Genomic DNA, 21,528 nt, shown 5'->3' on the forward strand with positions numbered 1-21,528 from the left:
ATAGTTGTACTGAAAAGTATAAATTCCACTGCCTCTATTAATATTAATGTGCTAACTTGGATGATGACCAGTTGCATATAAGCACTGACTTTCATTGCAGATCATCCTGTCGGAGGGTGGGAAATGGGGTGGGAGTGAAGCCCAGTGCAGGCTGCAGTTGCTGTAGTGATGCAAATGCAGAATGAAGAAAGGAAAAATGGGACACACATACACACACACACACACAGATATGGAAGTGGGAAAGAAAGAGAGAGGAGGATGGGGAAGGGAGAGAAACCCTTCAGAAATAGCAGTGTTTCTAAATGTGAGAATATAATTTCCACTCACCAATGCTAAATGTGATTTAACAGAGACTAATGGTATTTAAAAGTTTTGTTTTACTACAGACAGGCCATAATCTACATTTGATCTTTGATCAAACCTCACATTGACATGCATGGAAAATCCACAGAGAGCTGAAGATCATATGTAGTACTGAGTTTAAATATGTACCATCATAACAGTGGAATTCAGTCCTTTCCAAAATTCACTTTAACATAACTGTTCTAGAAATGTCAGGTGAAAAAGGGCAAATATCAAGTGTATTTAATAATAATTTTTAACAAATAGATAAGCAGGTAAAACCTTTCCTGTCATTCTTTATCTAGACAAAAATTCACTGTATCAGAAAGTCAAGGATAATGTTCATAGCCCTGCTGTATTTTAGGAATAGGGGAAATGGAAGTATATACTGCATCTGCTGTGCCACAGGCTTTGGTCCATGCTTCATGAAAAAGACACTCGTAGGCAGTTGGCTAACTCCCCCACCCTCGCCCCTTTGAGACATTCTTTTTGTCTTTCTGGTTAGGAATTGATCAGATGGTGTGAAAGACTTAGTTCAGGCATCGCCCCCACAGTGTTGCAACTTTCTCACAGGGGTGGGAAAAAACACCTCCCTGAGCACTGCAAGTTTCAGTGCTGTAAAGTGGCACTGTAGACAGTGCACCAGCGCTTGGAGCCACTCCCCTTCTGGAGCTCTGTCCCCGTGCTGGTGCCGCGACTACATGGTAGTGCATGGCAGGCTGGGGTGTAAATCTACAGTGCATAGTTTGCTGCCCACAACTGACCATGATGTAGGCCATATTACTATGCACTAAAAGTTAGTGCACTTTGACTTACTACTGTTTAAACAAAGTGCACTAGGGAGCTTTTAGTGCATGGTAGAAAAGTCCACTTGCAGGTTTGTGGGCTGTAGATTTACACCCCAGCTTGTGGAGTACTAACTCTCTGGGTGGCCAACCCTTAACTTACTCCTGGGGGAATTCTGCGGGACTGTGTGCCTGCAGAAAATGCCCCTCCCACCACACAATTCCTGTGCTTCCCTGCAGAAAATGGCAGGGAAGCAAAGGGAAGCCACGTGGGGGGATGATCATGGGTGCCGTTTTGGGGGGGATTGCCTCCCCCAAACAGAGGTGAGGCTAGGGGGCGTACACAAGGTTATGTGCCACTGTCCCCCCCTCATTTCTGCAAGTGCAGAGCTGCCCAGCTGAAGGAGGCTGAGTCTAAGGGATACTGAACTGGAGCTGAACGCCGCCTCCTGGGTCCTAGTGCCAGTCATACACTTCTTCTGTGTGCTGAGAGCCTTCCTATTTTCTGTGCAACAGTGAGTGACTGTGGTGGGGCTGGATAAGGGAGGGTGGGGGAAATGGGAGAAGTGGGGGTGAGGGGCTCGGGGGAAGAGGCAGTGGGGAAGGAAGGGGAGGTGGAATAGGGAAGGGAAATGTGGGAGTGAGGGGAGGGTGATGGGGCAGTGGGTGAGGGGAATGAAATAGGGAAGAAAAGGGGCTAGGGGGAAGTGGGAGCCTGGCATGCAGCATCCCCTCGGCAGCAGTTGGGGCTCCCCTGTTAAGCAGGCCCATCAAACCCTAACCCTGACAAACCCTACCCCCGTAAATCTGGACCCCTCCCACTAAGCCCCCCACACCCAGACCCTGCTGATGAGCGCCATCTCCCCACATCCAGACTCTCACTGCTGAGCCCCAACCACCTTCACCTGGATCCCCTGCAGAGTTCCATTGCCCTGGCATCCAGGATTGGATACCTAAGCAATGCACTGTTGCAAGCTTCTTCAGCAGTTTGTATAATTTAAAATCATAATTTAAATAATAATAAAATCTTAATAAATAATAAACAATAATAAATCATAATAAAAAGCCATATCAATGCAATGGATATACTGCATCTTCATCAACAAGCTGTCACTAGAACAGGTAGGTGAAAACATCTCTGTTAATAAGCTATTACCAGCAGGACAGTGGGGTGGGAATAGGTATTGTTTCATATTCTCTGTGTATATATAAAGCCTGCTGCAGTTTCCACGATATGCATCTGAGGAAGTGAGCTGTAGCTCACGAAAGCTTATGCTCTAATAAATTGGTTAGTCTCTAAGGTGCCACAAGTCCTCCTTTTCTTTCTGTTAATACAGTAAACTGAAGTTGTTTTCAGTTACGTTCTTATTTTTTTGTAGCAGTTCAGTACAAAAGTAACCAGTTAGTGACTGAGGAATCTGTACTATATTTGTCTACTGAGTGTATGAAAAGCATGTTCTCTGTTTGTTCTTTCTTTATCTATGTTTATGGTTTGTGAAAAACACTGGATAAAATCACTGGAAACCAAAGCCAAAGGCATTGTGAGGTTTTCCACCCTGTCTGGGTAAAATGCCTCAACCCTGGTCTTCAGGGAATACAATTAAGCTCCTTTCAGTCCTTGGCCTCTCATAATGAATAGTAATCCTTAGCTCTTACAGAACTTTGCACCTACACTGTGCTGTGCAAACATTAACTACATCTCCCTGAAATTGTCAGTACAGATGTCATTTTAGATTAATCATACTGGTGTTTTTTGTGATGTGGACACCTGTCCTTTAGGAGGTGGATTGAAGCCAGCAAATCTTTCATCCAGACCACTCACTGAATGGCTGCCATATGATAACATCACTCCTTATGAAGAGTGTCCTATCCAGAGTAAGAAAATAGTGGTGTTTTAGAACCAATGTACATGTTAGCAAATATATTTTAATGTTTGTAGCCATCACTTAACACCTTCTGTTGAAGCGCTGAACACCTTTAAAATGTATTAGGCAATGTGAAAAAAACAATGCTTTTACCCTGCTCTAGACAGGGCCTTGGGTTAATAATGAGTTGAACAAGACCCCGAAGCTCTGTTCCACTTTGACAAACAGAAGAGTGCGGGGAGGGATGCCCTCTCTTGAGAGGGAGGCCAGTATGTCAGGTAGTTGAGTGAAATTTCCCCTTTTGACCAATATTCCTTTGGTCTTCCCTGGGTTGAATTTGAGCTGCTTCTCATCCAGGTGTTGATCTCCTGTTGGCCTTGTGATATCCTTGTTATGGCATGGTTGCATATGTGAAAAATGAGTTGTTCATCCAGGAGTCATGGACATGTTTTTTGCAATGAAGCCTGTGCCTTCTCATCAGCTTTCAAACTGTAAATGAGAGTAACTCATGTGCCGAAGGAGGTGAGGCAGGATGGATAAAAATAAAAAGTATTTGTTTGATTTAAATTGGATATCTTTTATTGATTTGATTGAATTAGATACATTTTAAAAATCTATTTAAAATTAAATTTGAAATTATGATAATTTGTTAAGGTCTAAATTTACTATAATCTTTTAAAACCAAGTAATTGAAATAAAAAAATAGACAAGCAGTACATGTTTGCTGTCCAAGTTGTAAAGAAAGTCAGACCCCTGACTGGTGAAAGTCACTGGCTAAAAACCTGGAACCAGAGTTTGTTGAATGCCAAACCAGCTTTTGACAGCAGTAGCTTTTTTTTTGTAGGTACAAAGAGAATATTTTCTTCGTGCCAGTTTATTCAGCTAGATCAGTTGAATGACTAGTTCATTCAAAGTTCAGAAACCGATTGGGAGCTGAAAAAGCAGGAACGCTTGTTTTCCTCTTCCAGTCTATGAATTAAAATGAGGTGTGAGAGAATGAGATTTACTGGTTCTAAAATCTTGAAAGACATTGTGACTACAATCAATTCAATTCACTAATTACAGATAACGTTATCTTTGTTTAATAAATTAGTTCATTTTAAAAGCAAAACATGTTTTTATAAACTACTTTTTCCCTTAGGTATCCAGCACATCTAAGATAGTTTTAACTAATAAAAATAATTTTACAGTGCTGGTTTTGTGCATTTTTAAATAAATTCATATTTTCAGCCAAAGGCAGCTAATCACAAATCACGAGTAAAAAAAAAATCATTTTGTAAATAAGAAATGAATCAGTCATTGTTTTCTAATATAAAAATTAAGAATCTGAATACATGTACCTTAAGCTATAAAAAAATTAATTAAACATTTATAGATATAGTGTATCCTCCTGGTAAGCAAAAAGAAGTACTAAATTATACCAACCATTGAGAAACAAACTTTCTTAAAGAAAATAACTAAAAAGTACAAATGCAAAATAAGTTAAAATTGATTATTTAAACCAAGGTATCCTGCTTGCTGATTTAAATCATGATTAAAATTGGTGACTTCATTCACTTTGATTTAACTCCATCATACCTAAAATGAACTAGGAAAAGCTAACAGAAGGACTTGCCTTACTTCCTTTTATCTGTTGTTTTTTCATGCTACTTCCCCCTCAGCACTCAGCTTGCATCAATTTGGAGTTCAGTTGTGGTGCAGAGTGAGTAAGTTATTATTGAACATTGTTACAGTGCTCGAAATGTGCTGTGCAATATACTGGGCTTAATTGAAAGACAAGGTCTCTGCCCTGAAGAGTTAGCTCTGATCTTGTAGATGCAGCAAGTAGTCTTAGTAGTACATAGAGGAAGGAGATTAATGAGAAGGTTATGTTAGTAAGATTACACTGTTAGTCAAGATGTGAAAATGCCTAACCTAATGGTTCAATTAAGAGTTTATTTTTAAATAAAGTAAGCACAAATTATAATGAAAAGTAACATACATTTCCAAAATAGCTTCAGTTTTAATAATATTGTGATTTCTTGTAAAACAGAGGAACACGTTTTATAATATGATTTTTATCTCAACGGTGCAGTGTTTGGGAAAAAAATATCACCCACCAGATGTCACTCTCTTCATACATACAGTATGGAGTGTAAATACTACCGAGCAAAGTTAAACAGTTTCTCTTCCTTGTTCATTTTGAACATTGCAAAACAATTTACAATAATCATAGGGATAAAAATTTTTAAACACCAGTGCCTAAAGTTAGGCTCCTAAATCCGTATTTAGGTACCTAGATAAATGTGGCCTGATTTTTTTTTCTGTGGCTGATAATAGCCCACCTTAATTAATTGGTCTCCTTACAGTTGGTATGGCAACACCCATTTTTTCATGTTCTCTGTGTGAATCTATATCTTCCTACTGTATTTTCTACTGCATGCATGTGATGAAGTGGGTTTTCGCCCATGAAAGCTTATGCCCAAATAAATTTGTTAGTCTCTAAGGTGCCACAAGTACTCCTCAGTTTTTGTTTTCGTTTTGCTGATACAGACTAACACGGCTACCACTCCGAAGGGTGTTTGAGTCCTTCCAACTTGCACTGACTTCAGTGCAATTTGTGGGAGCTCAGCATTTCTAAAAATCATGCCACTTCCACCTCTGTACCTGAGTAATTTTAAGCACCTGAATTTGAAAATGTTGGCCTTTGAAGACTGAGAATTATTTAGTTTCAGAGTTGTGATTGTGGGTTTTTGTTTTTTTTCCAGACCCTGGGTTTTGAATATAATAATGTTTGGGACCAGGTGAAAAACATTCATTGTGCTCTGGATTTTTTGGTTTGATCCATTAATGAGATGCACTTACTAGCATGGCAATAAGCAACTGCAAATCTTAATAATGACAACTAATGGACTGGATGGGTCAGGGACTTGCTAATGGGGTATAGAATATTTCATCTCTAGGCCACTCATTTAAATCAGTCAGTAGTATCACAAAGTTGCTGTCATTTAAAAACTGTTAAGTGACCTATATTGGTGTTTCTTAACAACCGGTCCATGGACTGGCACTGCTCCCTGAGATCTCCCTGACACAGGTTAGGAAGGCAGCAAGCCGATCTTGGTATCAGAAAGATTGAAAAACACTGACCTATGTGAAGCGAGGTGATGGTGAAAGACCTGTCTTAGTGACCCATCACAACCTCCTGCCAGCCATCTTGGGTAACCTCTTGGTTGGTTAACTATATTGTGTCTGTTTTGTGGTTAAACGGAATATTTTATTTGCTGGAGCTGTCCATCTAATGATCTTTCACTGTGGCCTGAAAAATAAATTTCCCTTTTCTGCTTTAGGCTTTCACATGTCTTTTTAAAAATTGGGTAAGTGGCAAAATCAGAGAATTGTCCATTTGAGAAATTTTCATGCTGAAGCAAACTTTTAAAACAGCACATAAATGAAAAACCATTTGACTTGGTCAAGAACTCTCTCCATATCTGTGCTGCTGTTACCAATTTGCATTTGAATCATGATATCTTCCTCCCAGCTCCACCGTTTTGTCCACTGGATGTTGCAGTGATGTCATAAGCCTGTATATATGACATCAGCTTATTGCCAAAGAAATTTCTGTGATGACACAAACTCAGCTTTATGACCTCACTACAGGGTTGAGGCAGAAGAGAAGATGATCTGGGATCATCAATACCCGTATTTAAATGCAAATATCATTGATAATCAGAACTATAGCAATAATACTTTGCACTTTAGTAGTGACTTTTATACAAGAATCTTAAAGTACATTTCATTCAGGCCTGGTCTGCACTACAGAGTTAGGTCGATGCAAGGCAATTAACGTTGACCTAACTATGTAAGTGTCTAAAATTTTGCTCCTGCCAATGTAATTGCCCCACTACACCAACTTAATAACTCCACATCCACGAGAGGTGTAGAGTCAAAGTCGATGTAGTTAGGTCACTGCAGTGTCAGTGTAGACCAGGGGCAGGCAAACTTTTTGGCCTGTGGGCCACATCGGGTTTCCAAAATTGTATGGAGGGCGAGTTAGGGGAGGCTGTGTCTCCCCAAACAGCCAGGCGTGGTCCGGCCCCCGCCTCCTATCTGGGCCCCCCAGGACTCCTGCCCCATCCACCACCCTCTGCTCCCTGTCCCCTGACCACCCCCAGACCTCCCACTCCGACTGTCCCCTGATGCCCCATCCAACCCCCCCCCGTCATTCCTGACTGCCTCCCGGGGACCCCTGCCCCATCCAACCCCCCCTGTTCCCTGCCCTATGACCACCCTGACCCCTATCCACACCCCCAACCCCTGACCACAGCCCCTGACCTCCCCTGTCCTCTATCCAACCCCCCCTGCTCCCTGCCCCCTTACCGTGCTGCCTGGAGCACCGGTGGCTGGTGGTGCTACAGTCACGCCGCCCAGAGCACCGGGTCAGGCCGCGGCTCTGCAGCTGTGCTGTCTGGCTGCCCAGAGCGTTGCGCCGGTGGTGCAGCGCGCTGAGGCTGCAGGGGAGGGGGAACAGCATGGGAGGGACTGGGGACTAGCGTCCCAGGCCAAGAGCTCAGGGGCTGGGCAGGAGTGTCCCACGCGCTGGATGTGGCCCATGGGCCGTAGTTTGCCCACCTCTGGTGTAGACACTAAGTTGCTTACATTGACTGTTACTGACTTTCAGAAGCCATTCCACCATGCCCCTCACTGACAGTACAATCGATTCAAGCGTTTCTGGTGAAGAGACACATCGCTTACACAAGGAGCAAAATCTAAACACGTACCAGTGATATAATTACTGTAGCGGCTGTATGCTGACCTAAGTTAGGTTGACTTATTTTTGTAGTGTAGACATGCCGGTAGTAACTAAACCTTACAATTCCCCTTTGACTTAGGGAAATGTTATTACTTTTATTTTATTCATAGAGGAGCTAACACAGAGAAGTGGTGTCTTGCCTAACTTCACTAACGACTCAGTGGCATAACTGGGAATAGAACTGTCATCCCCTGACTTCTAGCACTCCACTCTGGCCGCTTGAATGTGCTTCCTCCTTGGAAAAGGAAGTCAAATTAGCTTAAAATCTACATCTGCTCACTCTTCCTCTATTTAGTTAATCAAATATCTCTTCCTTTGTGTACTTTGAATTTATGGGGGTGGTGGAAATGGTACAGGAAGGTTGCTGTCTTGTTAGCCCAGAATTTGCTGTGATGTGCCTTTTGAATTTTAACAGGTTGGTTGAGATAGCAGAACACCGTTTCCCTAATTATTTTGGCACAGAAGAAAAGTTGTTTTCAATGACCCGTAGCATTCATCTCTATCGGGAGCTCACCTGTGACAGTGTGCTGAAAAGGTATTGTTTGCTTTGGAGTGCAATGAGAAGCCCATCATTGCTGAATGGACTGTAATGAATGTAATGTTTTACATCTCAAGCTTTATGTACAGTAGTTCACTTCTTTGGCCTTTACATTTCAATAACTAGGCAAGTCTGACTAGATAAAATTAGTGCAAAATGACCAACAACCCTGTATCTTGATGCATGTATTTGATCCCCTTTATTCGGAAGGTTTTGAAAAAGCTTTCTGAGATGTCTCGTTTAGCGTATGACCAATTGATATTAATGTTGCTATTTTTATAATGCAGCAAACTCTAATACACAGCCAGCAAAATGTGGTTTGCAGGAATCCCTTCATAATCCTAGATGTAGCTCTGATGGAGTTTGTGCAGCTGATGGGCTCCTGGCTTTCTCTAGCTCAGATTAGGGTAGAGCAAAATCATCGAAGTGCCTCCTAATTATTCCTCCTGAGTATCTTCCTCCCATCCCCACATTATGAGGGAGGAAGAAAAGAAGATGGTGGGATCGTCCTGCAAATAGAGAGAGGAGCCCCACTCATGACTGTCATCCAGGAAAGCTTTTACATGATGATCCTGTGTTGCCATGTTACTTTGTCAACTTGTGATGATACGTTGTCATGAAGACAGGTTATGATGTGGCAAGGACGTTTTGCCATTCTTCTTGTGTGTATCTGCAAACATGTTAGTAGCAGACTACTTGTGTTGTATACTACCTACAGCCCCATCAGAGAGGATGAACTCTTAGCATATTATTAACCAAATATATTTTGACATGTATATTACATTGCAAGTATGTAGAAAGGGACCTGGCCCAGTGGCTGTGGAGGGGACCCACGGTGGTAGAAATGGGATGTTTCTCCTATGTGAGAAATGAGACAGGGCACAACCTCTGTGTATGCATATCTCCCTGATTACCCCCATGACTGCATGGGACAGAGCAGATCCATATTATGTGTCTCCTCCAACCCTCCACTTTGAAGGGGGGACTTTGGGATACAGGAGCTATGGCAGCCTGAGAGCTGTGGTAGTGGTTACGGAGCGGGATTCCTTCCCCCTTCCACATCTCCTTAACCTAGCAACAGTGACTCTTGACAGAGGGGCTTGGCCATATAGAAAGGTTTTAGTATAATTTGGTGTAACAAATTTATGCTTCTAAAATATTTTTTGTGTGTTAATCATAATATTTATACAACTAACATCCCTCTGTCTGATGTTACTGCTTCACCTAAGTCAATACTTATTATTATTATTATTATCTTTTTTTTAAGGATTGAGACTTTGGAAGAAGAAATCATTTCTAAGAAGGTTAAGCTTGTAATAATTGACTCTGTTGCTTCAGTGGTCAGAAAGGAGTTTGATACGAAACTTCAAGGCAACCTGATGGAGAGAAGTAACTTTCTGGCTAGAGAAGCATCTTTGTTGAAGTACTTGGCTGAGGAATTTTCAATACCAGTAAGTTTTTCCTTTTTTTTTTTTTTTTTTAAAGTCTCTGGCCCACAGTATCATGTCATAAAATTAGAGAAGCATGAAAATGACAGGAAGATAAAAAACAGATGACCATTTTAACAGGGATGGACAAGCCAGTTACCGTAAGCACATCTGTGGAAAAAAAATCATTCTATTTGGGCAGTTCAGTTGGTGACTTTGTTGTGTTTTCCTTAATATTTATTTCAGACTTTAGAGATGACTTTACAAGATTCTTTCTACCATTTCTTTTCAGTGTTTCATTTTCTTTAGCTTTTTGTAAGGCTGTTATCTGTGTTGCTTCAATTTGACTTGGCTCATTTAGTTCCATAACTTCCTTTTGACACTATCGTCTAAACTAGCAGTATTTCCAGTGCTTTTTGGTGAGTCTTACCTGCTGATGGTCCATTTCCTGTCCCTCCTGTTAAATTTTGTGGCGTCTCAAATGGAGGTTGGCTCTTCCAGGCCCAAGTTCTGTGATTGTGAGTTTGGGATCTGGAGCAGCGACCTTCCTTTATGAGTTGAAGTACTCACAGATTTGTGGGAGGAAGGTAGTGACAGTGCACCAGGACACAGGCTTATCAGTAAGCCTAGAGTACCACTCACAAAAAGCTTCAGAACCATACCAGGATTGGGTGAGGTTGATTAAAGTGGTATTACAAGATGTAATGGCTTTGAATGAAAGAAGGGAAAGTTCAGATATAAAGAAAAGCTTTTAATAGTAAGATCAATTTGAGAACGGAAAAAGTTGCCAAGTGATGTCAGAGAGACTCCACCAACAGAAATAGTCGAAGTATAAGAGAGTAAACTGCTGTAGAGACTTTAGAAATGTGAGGTCTTGTCCATCGGTAACTTCTGTGGTTTGTATAGCTGCCCTCTCAGTCAGAGTTATGCATATGTCAGGGGGAGAATCTATCCCTAGCTTAAGAGGAATTGGATTCTGTTTACTCTGTAAAATATCAAGACATTTGGATATCTTGAGAAAATTAAAAAACCCTGCATCTGTGCCTTTAAAAATTGTGTGCAAATGTAGTGTCCCAAATTCCTGCACCCAATGATATTTATAGAGCTAAAAAGAAGCCAGGAAAAATATGAAGTTTGCAAGAAAGTGTGTATTTAATGACACTTTTATTCATATTTAGGGAAAATGTGAAGCAGTTCCCTGGCAAAGAAGAAGATTATAAAGTTTATACTGGAAGATGTTCGTTTCTCTCTCTCATATTTTTTTAAATTTTGATTTTAGTTGTTAAAATGGTAAATTTGGCTGTGAGCCATCCAGAGACCATGCTTATGGCCCTGCTTAGAAACAGGGAGACAGAATATTAATATTCATGGAGCTTCTAATGATTTACAGAGACACTGAATGAATGGAAAAGTTAAGGGTTGTGTGCTTATATTATATATTTCATCCTTTGGACTTGTTTAACCCCATATAAACCATTTACAGTTGGTTAAACGAAAACAAAAGTTCACCATTTAAAGTTCTTCAGTGTATCCAAACTGCAGGGTAGTGTTTTGAGGTACGTATTATACCTGCTGTCTGTTGGTCCTTTCTTGATTTCAGGGTTCTGTCCATGTTTACCCATTAGAAACCTTCTGTGCAGAGGTTTAGAATTCCAGCCATAAATTTCTGCCTCTGAGTTAAACTTGATATTTGCAGCTTTGGACCAGGAGAGAATTTAAGTTCACAATTTAAAAAAAAAAAAATGTAAATGGAGGGTGTCAGAAGTCTTAGAACTATTAATAAAAAAGTTTGCCAAATTGTCATTTGAGCACTAGTAGTCCTCAATACCAGTATTGACTGATCAGTGGCTAATTTACTATTATAATTACTTTTGAAATCTTGTAAAGAGAGTTGATTTACGATTGTTGAAATATTTGTCCTTAGAAATGGACTAAGTCAGAAAATACACCTCTTCATTGTTTTTACTCCTTATCATATCAATTATTATTGGCTAGTTTTTTGTATCAGTTCACAAGGTGAATGCAGCTGTCCTTTTATTGTCTGAATATGTACAGCACATGTATGGAGTTGCTGGGTTACATTAAAAATGTTTAAATTTGTATTGCACAACAGACAGGAGGGTCCCCTGTAAATTAGCATATTAAGAAGATTGGGTTTTGGATGAGAGGAAGTAGGAGGGGTCAGTAGCACTGTCTGTTAAGGTTGTCTGACACTTAGCATTACAAGACCCTTTTTTCAGTTGCTTTTAACTTTTCTAACTTTATCTGTTTGGACTAAAATTTTCTATTTTGAATGGTTGCCTCAAGCAGAATTTTTTTGGAAATTTCAGCTAAAAAAAGAAAATAAGCTTTTTGTTCATATTTAAAAAAATCTGGTGACTTTTTTTTTTTTTTTTTAAAAACAGCTCCAGGTCCACTATGCTTTGGAGTAGGGGTCTGGAATGGCTCAGAACTGTGAATGCCAGTCTCAGGTCAGACTGTCAGAAAACAGGGCGGACACCACAAACCGGTGGCATATTCTATAGTTAGATTTCACCAAGCCAGTAACAAATGTAATTTCCTGGATCACTATATTAGCCTTACCATGGAGACAAGGACAATCCCCCTTAGACTCTCCAGCCTATCTTACCAGCCAGAAAACTGGACTTTGTGATACTAGGTTACTCCCAACTCCAAAGAATTAGTCACTTACCCCAGGTCAATGAATACTTTTGATCTTACATCAAGACAACGCTTACAACCAATTTCTCTAGTAAACTAACTAAAGGTTCATTAGCTAAGAAAAAGAAATGAGAGTTATCGAGGGATTAAAGCAGATAAAATACATTAACAGATAAGTCTAAATTTGTACATCCACAATGATAGTAGAGATGTAGTAATTTGCTAGTTTTCCGTAAGTCTCTCAGAGTTACCCAAAATAACTTTGAGGATCTCTCTCTTGCATCTGGAACACTTTCATTTGAATGTCCAAATAGTTCAGAGATACTAGATCCTTTTTTGAATTCATATTTATAGCTTTTCCACACAGAAAGCAATCTGATAAGTGTCTTTATTCCTCCATGTCCACTTGCTTTGAAAATAGCATTTCCTGTTACAGCCATTAAGTCCTTCATTAGCATTTCCAGGGTTCCATTCCGATATGAAAAAAGAAAAGGAGTACTTGTGGCACCTTAGAGACTAAATAAATTTGTTAGTCTCTAAGGTGCCACAAGTACTCCTTTATTTTTTGCGGATACAGACTAACATGGCTGCTACTCTGATTCCCATTTGATGAATTAATCACAGGGATATACACAATATAAAATGTAATGTAATAGGAAACAAAAATCCATTAGTTTTCATGAAGTTTACACATCAGGTACATTCTTATCTTAACACACATTTGATCTAGAGTTATTTAATTGTCAGGATATACATACTGTAAATGTAATTATAGGGGTATATGCAATGCAAATGTAATGTAATAAGAGACAATTGCTTACTGATAAGTGAATACAGTAACATTAGCATCTCTCTTTTATCTCTATCAGCATATGAGTGAGCTAGTCTGACCGCATACTTAACACTTCTTTGATATTCAGACACAAGTGAGTTGGCCTATGGCTCTGATCTGAGTTGCCACCCTGGTAGACAGCTTCACACTAAGTATAAAATAAAATCCATCAGATGGACACAGACTGACAGGAAGTACAAGGAAACAATGAATGGTCAGCTTGATAGGCAGTGGAATCAGCACACTCGAGGCCTGATCATGGAAAAGGACAGTTTTAAGGGATTTGAAAGAGGATAATGAGGTAACATTGCAGATGTTTATGGGGAGTGCCTTCCAAGCATAAGGACCAGCATTGAAGAAAGCACAAAGGTGCTTGTTTGAAAAGTTAACAAATGGGTGATGGAGGGTGACATCATGGGGATTGTAGCAAAAGTTGACATCTCAATAGTGAATTCAATAAGAGATGATAGGTAGGGTGGGACTATGCAGTAAAGGGCCTTTAAAGTGAAGATGAAGCTTATGGGGGAGTTAGAGGATGGATTCAGGGAGAGGGTGATGTGGCCAAAGCCATGGGGTAGGAAAATTATTTTTGCAGCAGTATTCTGAATGGATATGTGTGGGGCAAGATCGCATTTGTCAAGGCCAGAGAGAAGAATGCTGAAGTAATCAAGACAAAAGATTATGAGAGCCCAGATGAAACATCTTAGAGATGTCTACATCTTGCAGATTCTTTCTGCATAACATAGCCTGGATTTGAGGACCAAGAGAGAGATCCAAGCTGAACAAGACGCCTAGGTTACAGGCCTGAGTGACGGATGTAATGTAATGTAATGTAATCCACAGTGATCAAGAAAGGAGATAGAATGGCAGGCTTGGAGCTCTATTTTAGCCATGCTGACCTGAGGGCTAAAAAACCATGAGGAGATGTCAGAGACAGGCTGAGATTTTAGTTTAGACAGAAGGAGACAATTCTGCAGTAGAAAGGTAGATTTCTGAGTTGTGAGCATAGAGATAACAGCTGAATTTGTTTGCAGATTAGATTACCCAGAGATAACATGTAGAGGGAGAAGAGAAGAGGACCAAGAACAGAACCCTGTAGAACCCTTGCAAAAAGTTGGAGGAGGGTGAGAAAGATCCTCTGAAGGACACACTGAAGAAGCTATTAAAGAGGGAGGAGGAGGAGACACAGGAGGGGGAAGAGTCACAGAAGTCAAGAGAGAGGACAAGATTTCAAGAAGGCCATAATTGATGGTGTCAGAGGTGGCTGACAAGTCAAGGATGGGGATGGAGTACTGGTTATGAACTTTAGCTAAGAAGAGGTCATTGGTGACTAGACTCTGCATGCACCATCCCTTGAGAAACTGAGCATGCTCCTATCAGCTCAGGACTAAAGGGTGAAGCCAGAAGTTCCTTGTAGTTGCTGCTCCTGCACTGGGACTGAGAGCAGGGAGCCTGTCTCTCTTGTGCTCTCAGTGATTTCCCTGCTTGCAGCTAGACAGCATGGAGGAGGAAGCTGTCTGATCTGAATGCAGTGGGGACAAAACCAAACTAGGAAAAGGGAAATGAATAGATTAAGACAAGGACGCTGGTGAGACTGAGATGGGAGGGGAAAGGAGGATGGGTCTGAGAGCCAGAATTGATGGTGGTGGAACTGGGGTTGGGAGCTGGAAATGTGGGTGGATGGGGGAAGGGAATGAAGCAGGAACTGGTTGGGCAAGAAAACTGGGAGCCATGGGGAGGGGGACTGGGTCTGGGAGTCGGGGGGGGGAATAGTGATTTAATTGATTGGGGTGGGCGGGGGGAGACGGGCATTGAGATTGGAGGAGGAGAAGGGAAGAGACTTGGCCCAGCTGCATAAGGAGACTGGGAGTAGGAACCAGTGTGGCAGGGAGTGGGGAGACGAATCTGGTAAGGAGTTGTGTGCAGAGGGAGAGCTAGGAATGGCTGGGTAAAGAGACTGGGTCAAAGAGTCAGGGAAGGAGGAGATTGGGTCAAAGAGTCATGAAGCAGAGACAAAGATTATATGAGGAGCCCAATGAGGGAGACTGGGATTGTGAACTAGTGGTGGGGGCAGGTAGGGGAGAGAGAGATTGGATGAGGAGCAGGGAGGGGAGAATGGAGACTGGCTGGTCAAGGAGACTTGGAGTGGGATGAAAAGCGTGAGCAGTGGAGACTGGGACTGGGTAGGCAAGGAGAATGGGAGAAGGACAGGGAGCCAGGGGTGGGGAATAGACAGGACTGGGACAGGTTGGAGGGGATGGGGCGGTCAAGCTTGGAGGAAAATAAGCATAATAGTCTGTGTGCTCACTAAAGTGTGCTCCTTTCCAGAGTTGGGAATGGAACACACAGCAAATATCTGTGAAACCCACTGGCAAAATGTGTGTCATTCCCCTCCAGTGTCATTATCAGGTATTCTTTTAGCTCAAGTGGCAGAGGTCTGTGCAGTGGATCTAAAGATTGCAACCCTGCTGATGAACCGTTTGGATGTCAATATGGCACAGTCTTTAATTACATGACCATATATGATTTTTTTCCACAGGATCCCTGCCTCATTTAGTTCACTGGATGGACCTGCTCTGGGGATGAATTGTGGTTATGTAGTGAAGGAATCTCTTATCTGTAGGACCCTTGCCTCATTTGTTGCAGAAGTTGAAAGGTGTGTAGTGAATGAGGCAGGGGATTGCAGGAAGGGGAAAGATGGTCTCATAATTAAGGCAGTTGAATGCTACCCTGGAGATCTGGATTCTATCCCTACCTCTGCCAGAGTGCTTATGTGATGCTAGGCAAGACAATTAAACTAAATTTTTCACAGGTAGTCATTGAAAGGAATCCTAAGGTGGTTATCGATCCATTACTAAATGGAAATGGTAGAACTGTCAATAATAATATAGAAAAGACAGAAGTGTTCAATAAATATTTTTGTTCTGTATTTGGTAAAATGCAGCATGATCTATTCATATATGATGATGGTGAAACACTTTCCATTCGAACAGTAACTCAGGAGGTTGTTAAACAGCAACTACTAAAGTTAGATATTTTAAAATCAACAGGTCCAGATAATTTGCATCCTAGAATTTTAAGAGTTGGCTGAGGAGCTGGCTGGACTGTTAATGATACCATTCAATAAGTCTTGGAACACTGAGGAAATTTCAGAAGACTGAAAGAAAGCTGATGTGCCAATTTTCAAAAAGGGCAAACGGGATGATTGGGTAATTAGGCCTGTCAGCCTGACATGGATCTTGGGTAAAACAGTGGAAAGGCTGATATGGGACTTGACTGATAAAGAATTAAAGGAAGGTAATATAATTAATGTCAATCAACCGGGGTATAGAGAAAATAGATCTTGTCAAAAGAACTAGATTTTTTTTGGAAGATTAGGAGTTTGGTTGATAAAGATAATAGTATTGATGCAATAGACTTTTGTAAGATGATTGACTCGATACTGCATGATGCTTAGATTAAGAAACTAGAACAATGTACAATCATCATGGCACACATTAAACAGATTAAATGGCAGACTGATAGGTTTCAAAATGTAATTGTAAACAGGGAATCATAATGACATGGCTGTGTTTCTAGATAGGCTCTTCATAGAGTGGTTACTGGCCCTATGCCATTTAGCATTTGTATCAATGACCTGGAAGAAAACATAAAGTCATTACTGATAAAGCTTGCAGATGACACAAAGATTGGTGGAGTGGTAAATAATGAAGAGGACAGGTCACTGATACAAAGCAATCAGTTGGACGCAGGCAAACAGTATGTGTTTCAGAATGGCCCAATGTAAAGTCATACATCTAAGAACAAAGAATGCAAGTCATACTTACAGGATGGGGGACTGCATCCTGGGAAGCAGTGACTTTAAAAGTGTTGGTGCCCACAATAAAAAAATGTTTAAAAATTGGAGCGGGTTCAGAGAAGAGCCACAAGAATAACTAACAGATTGGGACTCCTTGTTGTTTTTGCTGATACACACTAACACGGCTACCACTCTGAAACCTAACAGATTGGAAGACATACTTTATAATAAAAGACTCAAGGAGCTCAATCTTTTTAGTTTATCAAAGAGAAGATTAAGCGGTGATTTGATCAGTTTATAAATACCTATATGGGGAACTGAAACTGGATAAAAAAGGGCACCTCAGTCTAACAGACAAAGGTGTAATGAGATCCAATGGCTGGAAGCTGAAGCTCGACAAATTCGGTCTAGAAATAAGACTGAATTTTTTTAAGTGAGGGTAACTAACCTTTGGAATAGTTTACAAAGGGTTGTGGACGATTTTCTATTGCAAAATTTTAAAATCAAGAATTGAATTTTTTTTTTAAAAAACATGTTTTAGTTTAAACAAGAATTAATTCAGGGAAGTCATATGGCTTGTATTATGTGGGAGGTCAAATTAGATTATGACAATCTAATCTGGTGAAGTGAGCTGTAGCTCACGAAAGCTTATGCTCAAATAAATTGGTTAGTCTCTAAGGTGCCACAAGTACTCCTTTTCTTTAATCTGGCCATATAATTTATAAATTTATGAATTATTGTGTTCTTCATTTTCTGGGTGCCCAAATTGAGTCTCTGGGGTCTGATTTTTTTAAGAAAAAAAAAAGATTTGCAGAATTGCTGAGGACTCACAACTGCAACTGAAGTAAATGGGAGCTGTGCTTTGAATATATAAAGTGCTGTATAATTCTTTGAAAAATCAGTTCCTAGGTCTCCCTAATTGGGCACCTAGAATTAGTGAATACTTTTGACCTTAATCTCCCTGTGTCTCAGTTCTCCTTTTGTCCTCAAAGGTAGGTATGAATTGTGTGCAGTAAGGAATGGGGGCCATACATTAAACAATGAAGTAAAAGTAAAATATTGAATAGCTCAGTGGTTTTCAGTCTGTGGTCTGCAGACCCCTGGGGAGCCTCAGACTATGGGGTTCGCAAAAGGTGGTTGTTACCATAGAACAGTGGTTTTCAACCTGTGGTCCGTGGACCCCTGGGGGTCTGCAGACTGCGTCTAAGATTTCCAAAAGGGCCTGTGCCTCTAAATTTTTTAGAGGTCCACAAATGAAAAAAAGGTTGAAAATCACTGGAATAGCTTCTTAAATGAGCACTGTATAGTCTGTGCACTGAATGAGGCAGGGGTCCTGTAGAAAAAATAGTATGGGATCATGTAATTTAAAAACTGTATCATAATGTGCACCAGAGGGCTGAATTAATTCTTAACTTTTGAGTGCTTGACTTTATAAACTTAATGTTCTTTCAATGTCTTTTTTTGTTTCTGATATACATATAGATTATCTATCTATCTATGTACACACACACACAAAATTGGTTAAAAATCTATTGTTTGTAGAATACATTGAAGATATAAAACAATATAGAAAGCATTTTTTGTGTTTATAAAAGCTATTAAAAAAAGGGAAATTAATAGCACGGTGCATTAAAGGGCATTTGGATCCAAATGAATGTACCCAATATTGATTCTTTAATAATATACAACAATGATTTAGACTAACTGATCACTAGATTATTAGTATTTTTCATGCTAAAATATTTAAACAATCACCACAGTCTCTCAGATACAAAATTAATTTTTCCCTCATGAAAAAATGGCAGGGCCTAAGCAATTTGAGAGAATCTCTGGATGTATTATTTTGGACTTAACATGGAGTGTGAGTCCTTCTGAGTATATGCCACAGCAAAACATGGTGTTGTATGTATTCTTTGGCTTTTCCATGTTGTACACACTGCTTCAATGTGATTTTGTGTTTTGAAACCATTTTATTAATAAGTCGCATCTTCATCACTCGATGAAGGTGGAAGCCAAAACACATTCTGGATTTACAGATGGGTGAATTTTGTTTGTTTTTATTGTGTGTGTGCATCCCATACTTCACACAGGTATATTGTGCCAAAGTTTGGAGACATTACTAAATCACATCCGAGGAAATGTTCATTCTTGCATTACGTGTTTTCTGAGTAATTTTCCCAGGGAGAGTATGTGGCTGATGAGTTTTACAGTTTAGGTTAATTTTTATATGAAATGCATGTGGTGCTTGTACTGGTCTGGAAACAAGTGATATCACTATTCCAATGAGAGAGAGAGAACTAGACTTGAATATATAGCAAGAATAGTACTGATCATATTGCTTTTCTTGTGTCAGATTTTTAAGTAGTTTTCTGATTACCTGCTCAACTTCTGTAAATATTAATTTCTCTGGGCTAGCCTGCTGATTAGTAGTAACAATTAACAAAATGCATGTGGGTGGCTAGCCCTTCTCTCTAGATAGCATTTTTAAAAATGGTACCTGCAAATGTAAACTATAGGAATAATTCTGTTTAATAAATAAAAGTGGAAAGAAGACTGAGGGAGGCTTAGGATGAAATTCAGCTTTTTGTAATGCCATTGATTTACGGCAGAGATGAATTTGGCTCCTAGTGCTTTGTCCTAAACATTGTGGATGATCTCTTCACAAATCTCAGCAAATGTGTCCTTCTGCATATGTTGAGAACATTGGTCAAAGCTGTTACAAGAAAATGCATATCAGTTTGTTTTTAAAGGGGGGGGGAAGTCCCCCTCCCGCTTCAAAGAGACAAATAGGCTTTGGAAGTGAAATAATTTAATGAGATGGAGAGATTTCCCTTTATCATCTATGAATATAGTGTAAATGAAAGTGGGACATTTTGGGATCAGGCTCTTATGCTGTTTATAATTAACTACTATAATTGTGAGAGTTAAAGGAATGCTCTGGTTAAAAACATGTTTTTTTCACAAATACATTTAATTTCATTTGAGGTTGACACTGTAAAATGGAAAGTTTTAAAAAGGCAATGTACTTATCACTATTTGTTCCTGGTTTATATTTTTATTTCTCTCAGCATGAGTAATTAAAATTTTCTGGTCAGTTTCCCTCTCAGGCTCTCATGCACTTAGCATAGTGCTATATGTTTGCTTTATGAATCCTGTGAGGGAAAGTTTAAATGCAATAGGCTGCTTTCATTATAATTTAAAAAGAAAGTCAATGAAAAATTTTCTTTGTTCGTTCTCAGGTTTTGTAAACTCTTGTTTTCAAAAATAATTCAACTTTACATATCATTTTATGCCTGCAGCGACTCTCCTCTGTCCCCTTCTCTGTCTGCATTAACCAAATAAATTTATGGTATCATCTCAGCTTCATACAGCTAAATGTCTCCAGACCAGAAGTGCTTCTATTGGGCAAGAAGAAGATCTTGTATCTTCTTCTTCTCTAAAAAAATAACAGAAGTACTTGTGGCACCTTAGAGACTAACAAATTTATTAGAGCATAAGCTTTCGTGGACTACAGCCCACTTCATCAGATGCATAGAATGGAACATATAGTAAGAAGATATATATAGAGAGAGATATATAGATATATATACACATACATACAGATAAGTTGGAAGTTGCCATACAAACTGTGAGAGTCTAATTATTAAGATGAGCTATTATGAGCAGGAGAAAAAAACTTTTGTAGTGATAATCAAGATGGCCCATTTAGACAGTTGACAAGAAGGTTTGAGGATACTTAACTTAGGGAAATAGATTCAATATGTGTAATGACCCAGCCACTCCCAGTCTTTATTCAAACCCAAGTTAATGGTATCTAGTTTGCATATTAATTCAAGCTCCGCAGTTTCTCGTTAGAGTCTGTTTTTGAAGCTTTTCTGTTGCAAAATTGCCACCCTTAAATCTTTTACTGAGTGGCTAGAGAGGTTGAAGTGTTCTCCTACTGGTTTTTGAAGTGTTCTACTGGTTTTTGAAAGTTATGATTCCTGATGTCAGATTTGTGTCCATTTATTTTTTTGCGTAGAGATTGTCTGGTTTGGCCAATGTACATGGCAGAGGGGCATTGCTGGCACATGCTGGCATATATCACATTGGTAGATGTGCAGGTGAATGAGCCCCTGATGGCATGGTTAATGTGATTAGGTCCTATGATGGTGTCACTTGAATAAATATGTGAACAGAGTTGGCATCGGGGTTAGTTGCAAGGATAGGTTCTTGGGTTAGTGTTTTTGTTGTGTAGTGTGTGGTTGCTGGTGAGTATTTGTTTCAGGTTGGGGGGCTGTCTGTAAGCGAGGACTGGTCTGTCTCCCAAGATCTGTGAGAGTGAGGGATCATTTTTCAGGATAGGTTGTAAATCTTTGTTGATGCGCTGGAGAAGTTTTAGTTGGGGGCTGAAGGTGATGGCTAGTGGCGTTCTGTTATTTTCTTTGTTGGGCCTGTCCTGTAGTAGGTGACTTCTGGGTACTCTTCTGGCTCTGTCAGTCTGTTTCTTC

General features: G+C 40.1%; 1 protein-coding gene across 4 annotated transcripts in view; it reads left to right on the forward strand.

Moving 5' to 3' along the window:
- Positions 1 to 21,528, forward strand: part of RAD51B (RAD51 paralog B) — a 713,517-nt gene that overhangs the window by 116,107 nt on the left and 575,882 nt on the right. For all 4 annotated transcript variants that reach the window (XM_084631236.1, XM_084631237.1, XM_084631239.1 and 1 more), the window contains exons 6-7: positions 8,197 to 8,316; positions 9,587 to 9,770. In XM_084631236.1, the coding sequence (XP_084487362.1) occupies positions 8,197 to 8,316; positions 9,587 to 9,770 (304 nt within the window). The remainder of the gene's footprint in view (positions 1 to 8,196; positions 8,317 to 9,586; positions 9,771 to 21,528) is intronic.

The sequence above is a fragment of the Lepidochelys olivacea genome (genome assembly GCF_965140295.1).
Source record: "Lepidochelys olivacea isolate rLepOli2 genome assembly, chromosome: 6".
In the NCBI taxonomy this organism is placed as follows: Eukaryota; Metazoa; Chordata; order Testudines; family Cheloniidae; genus Lepidochelys; species Lepidochelys olivacea.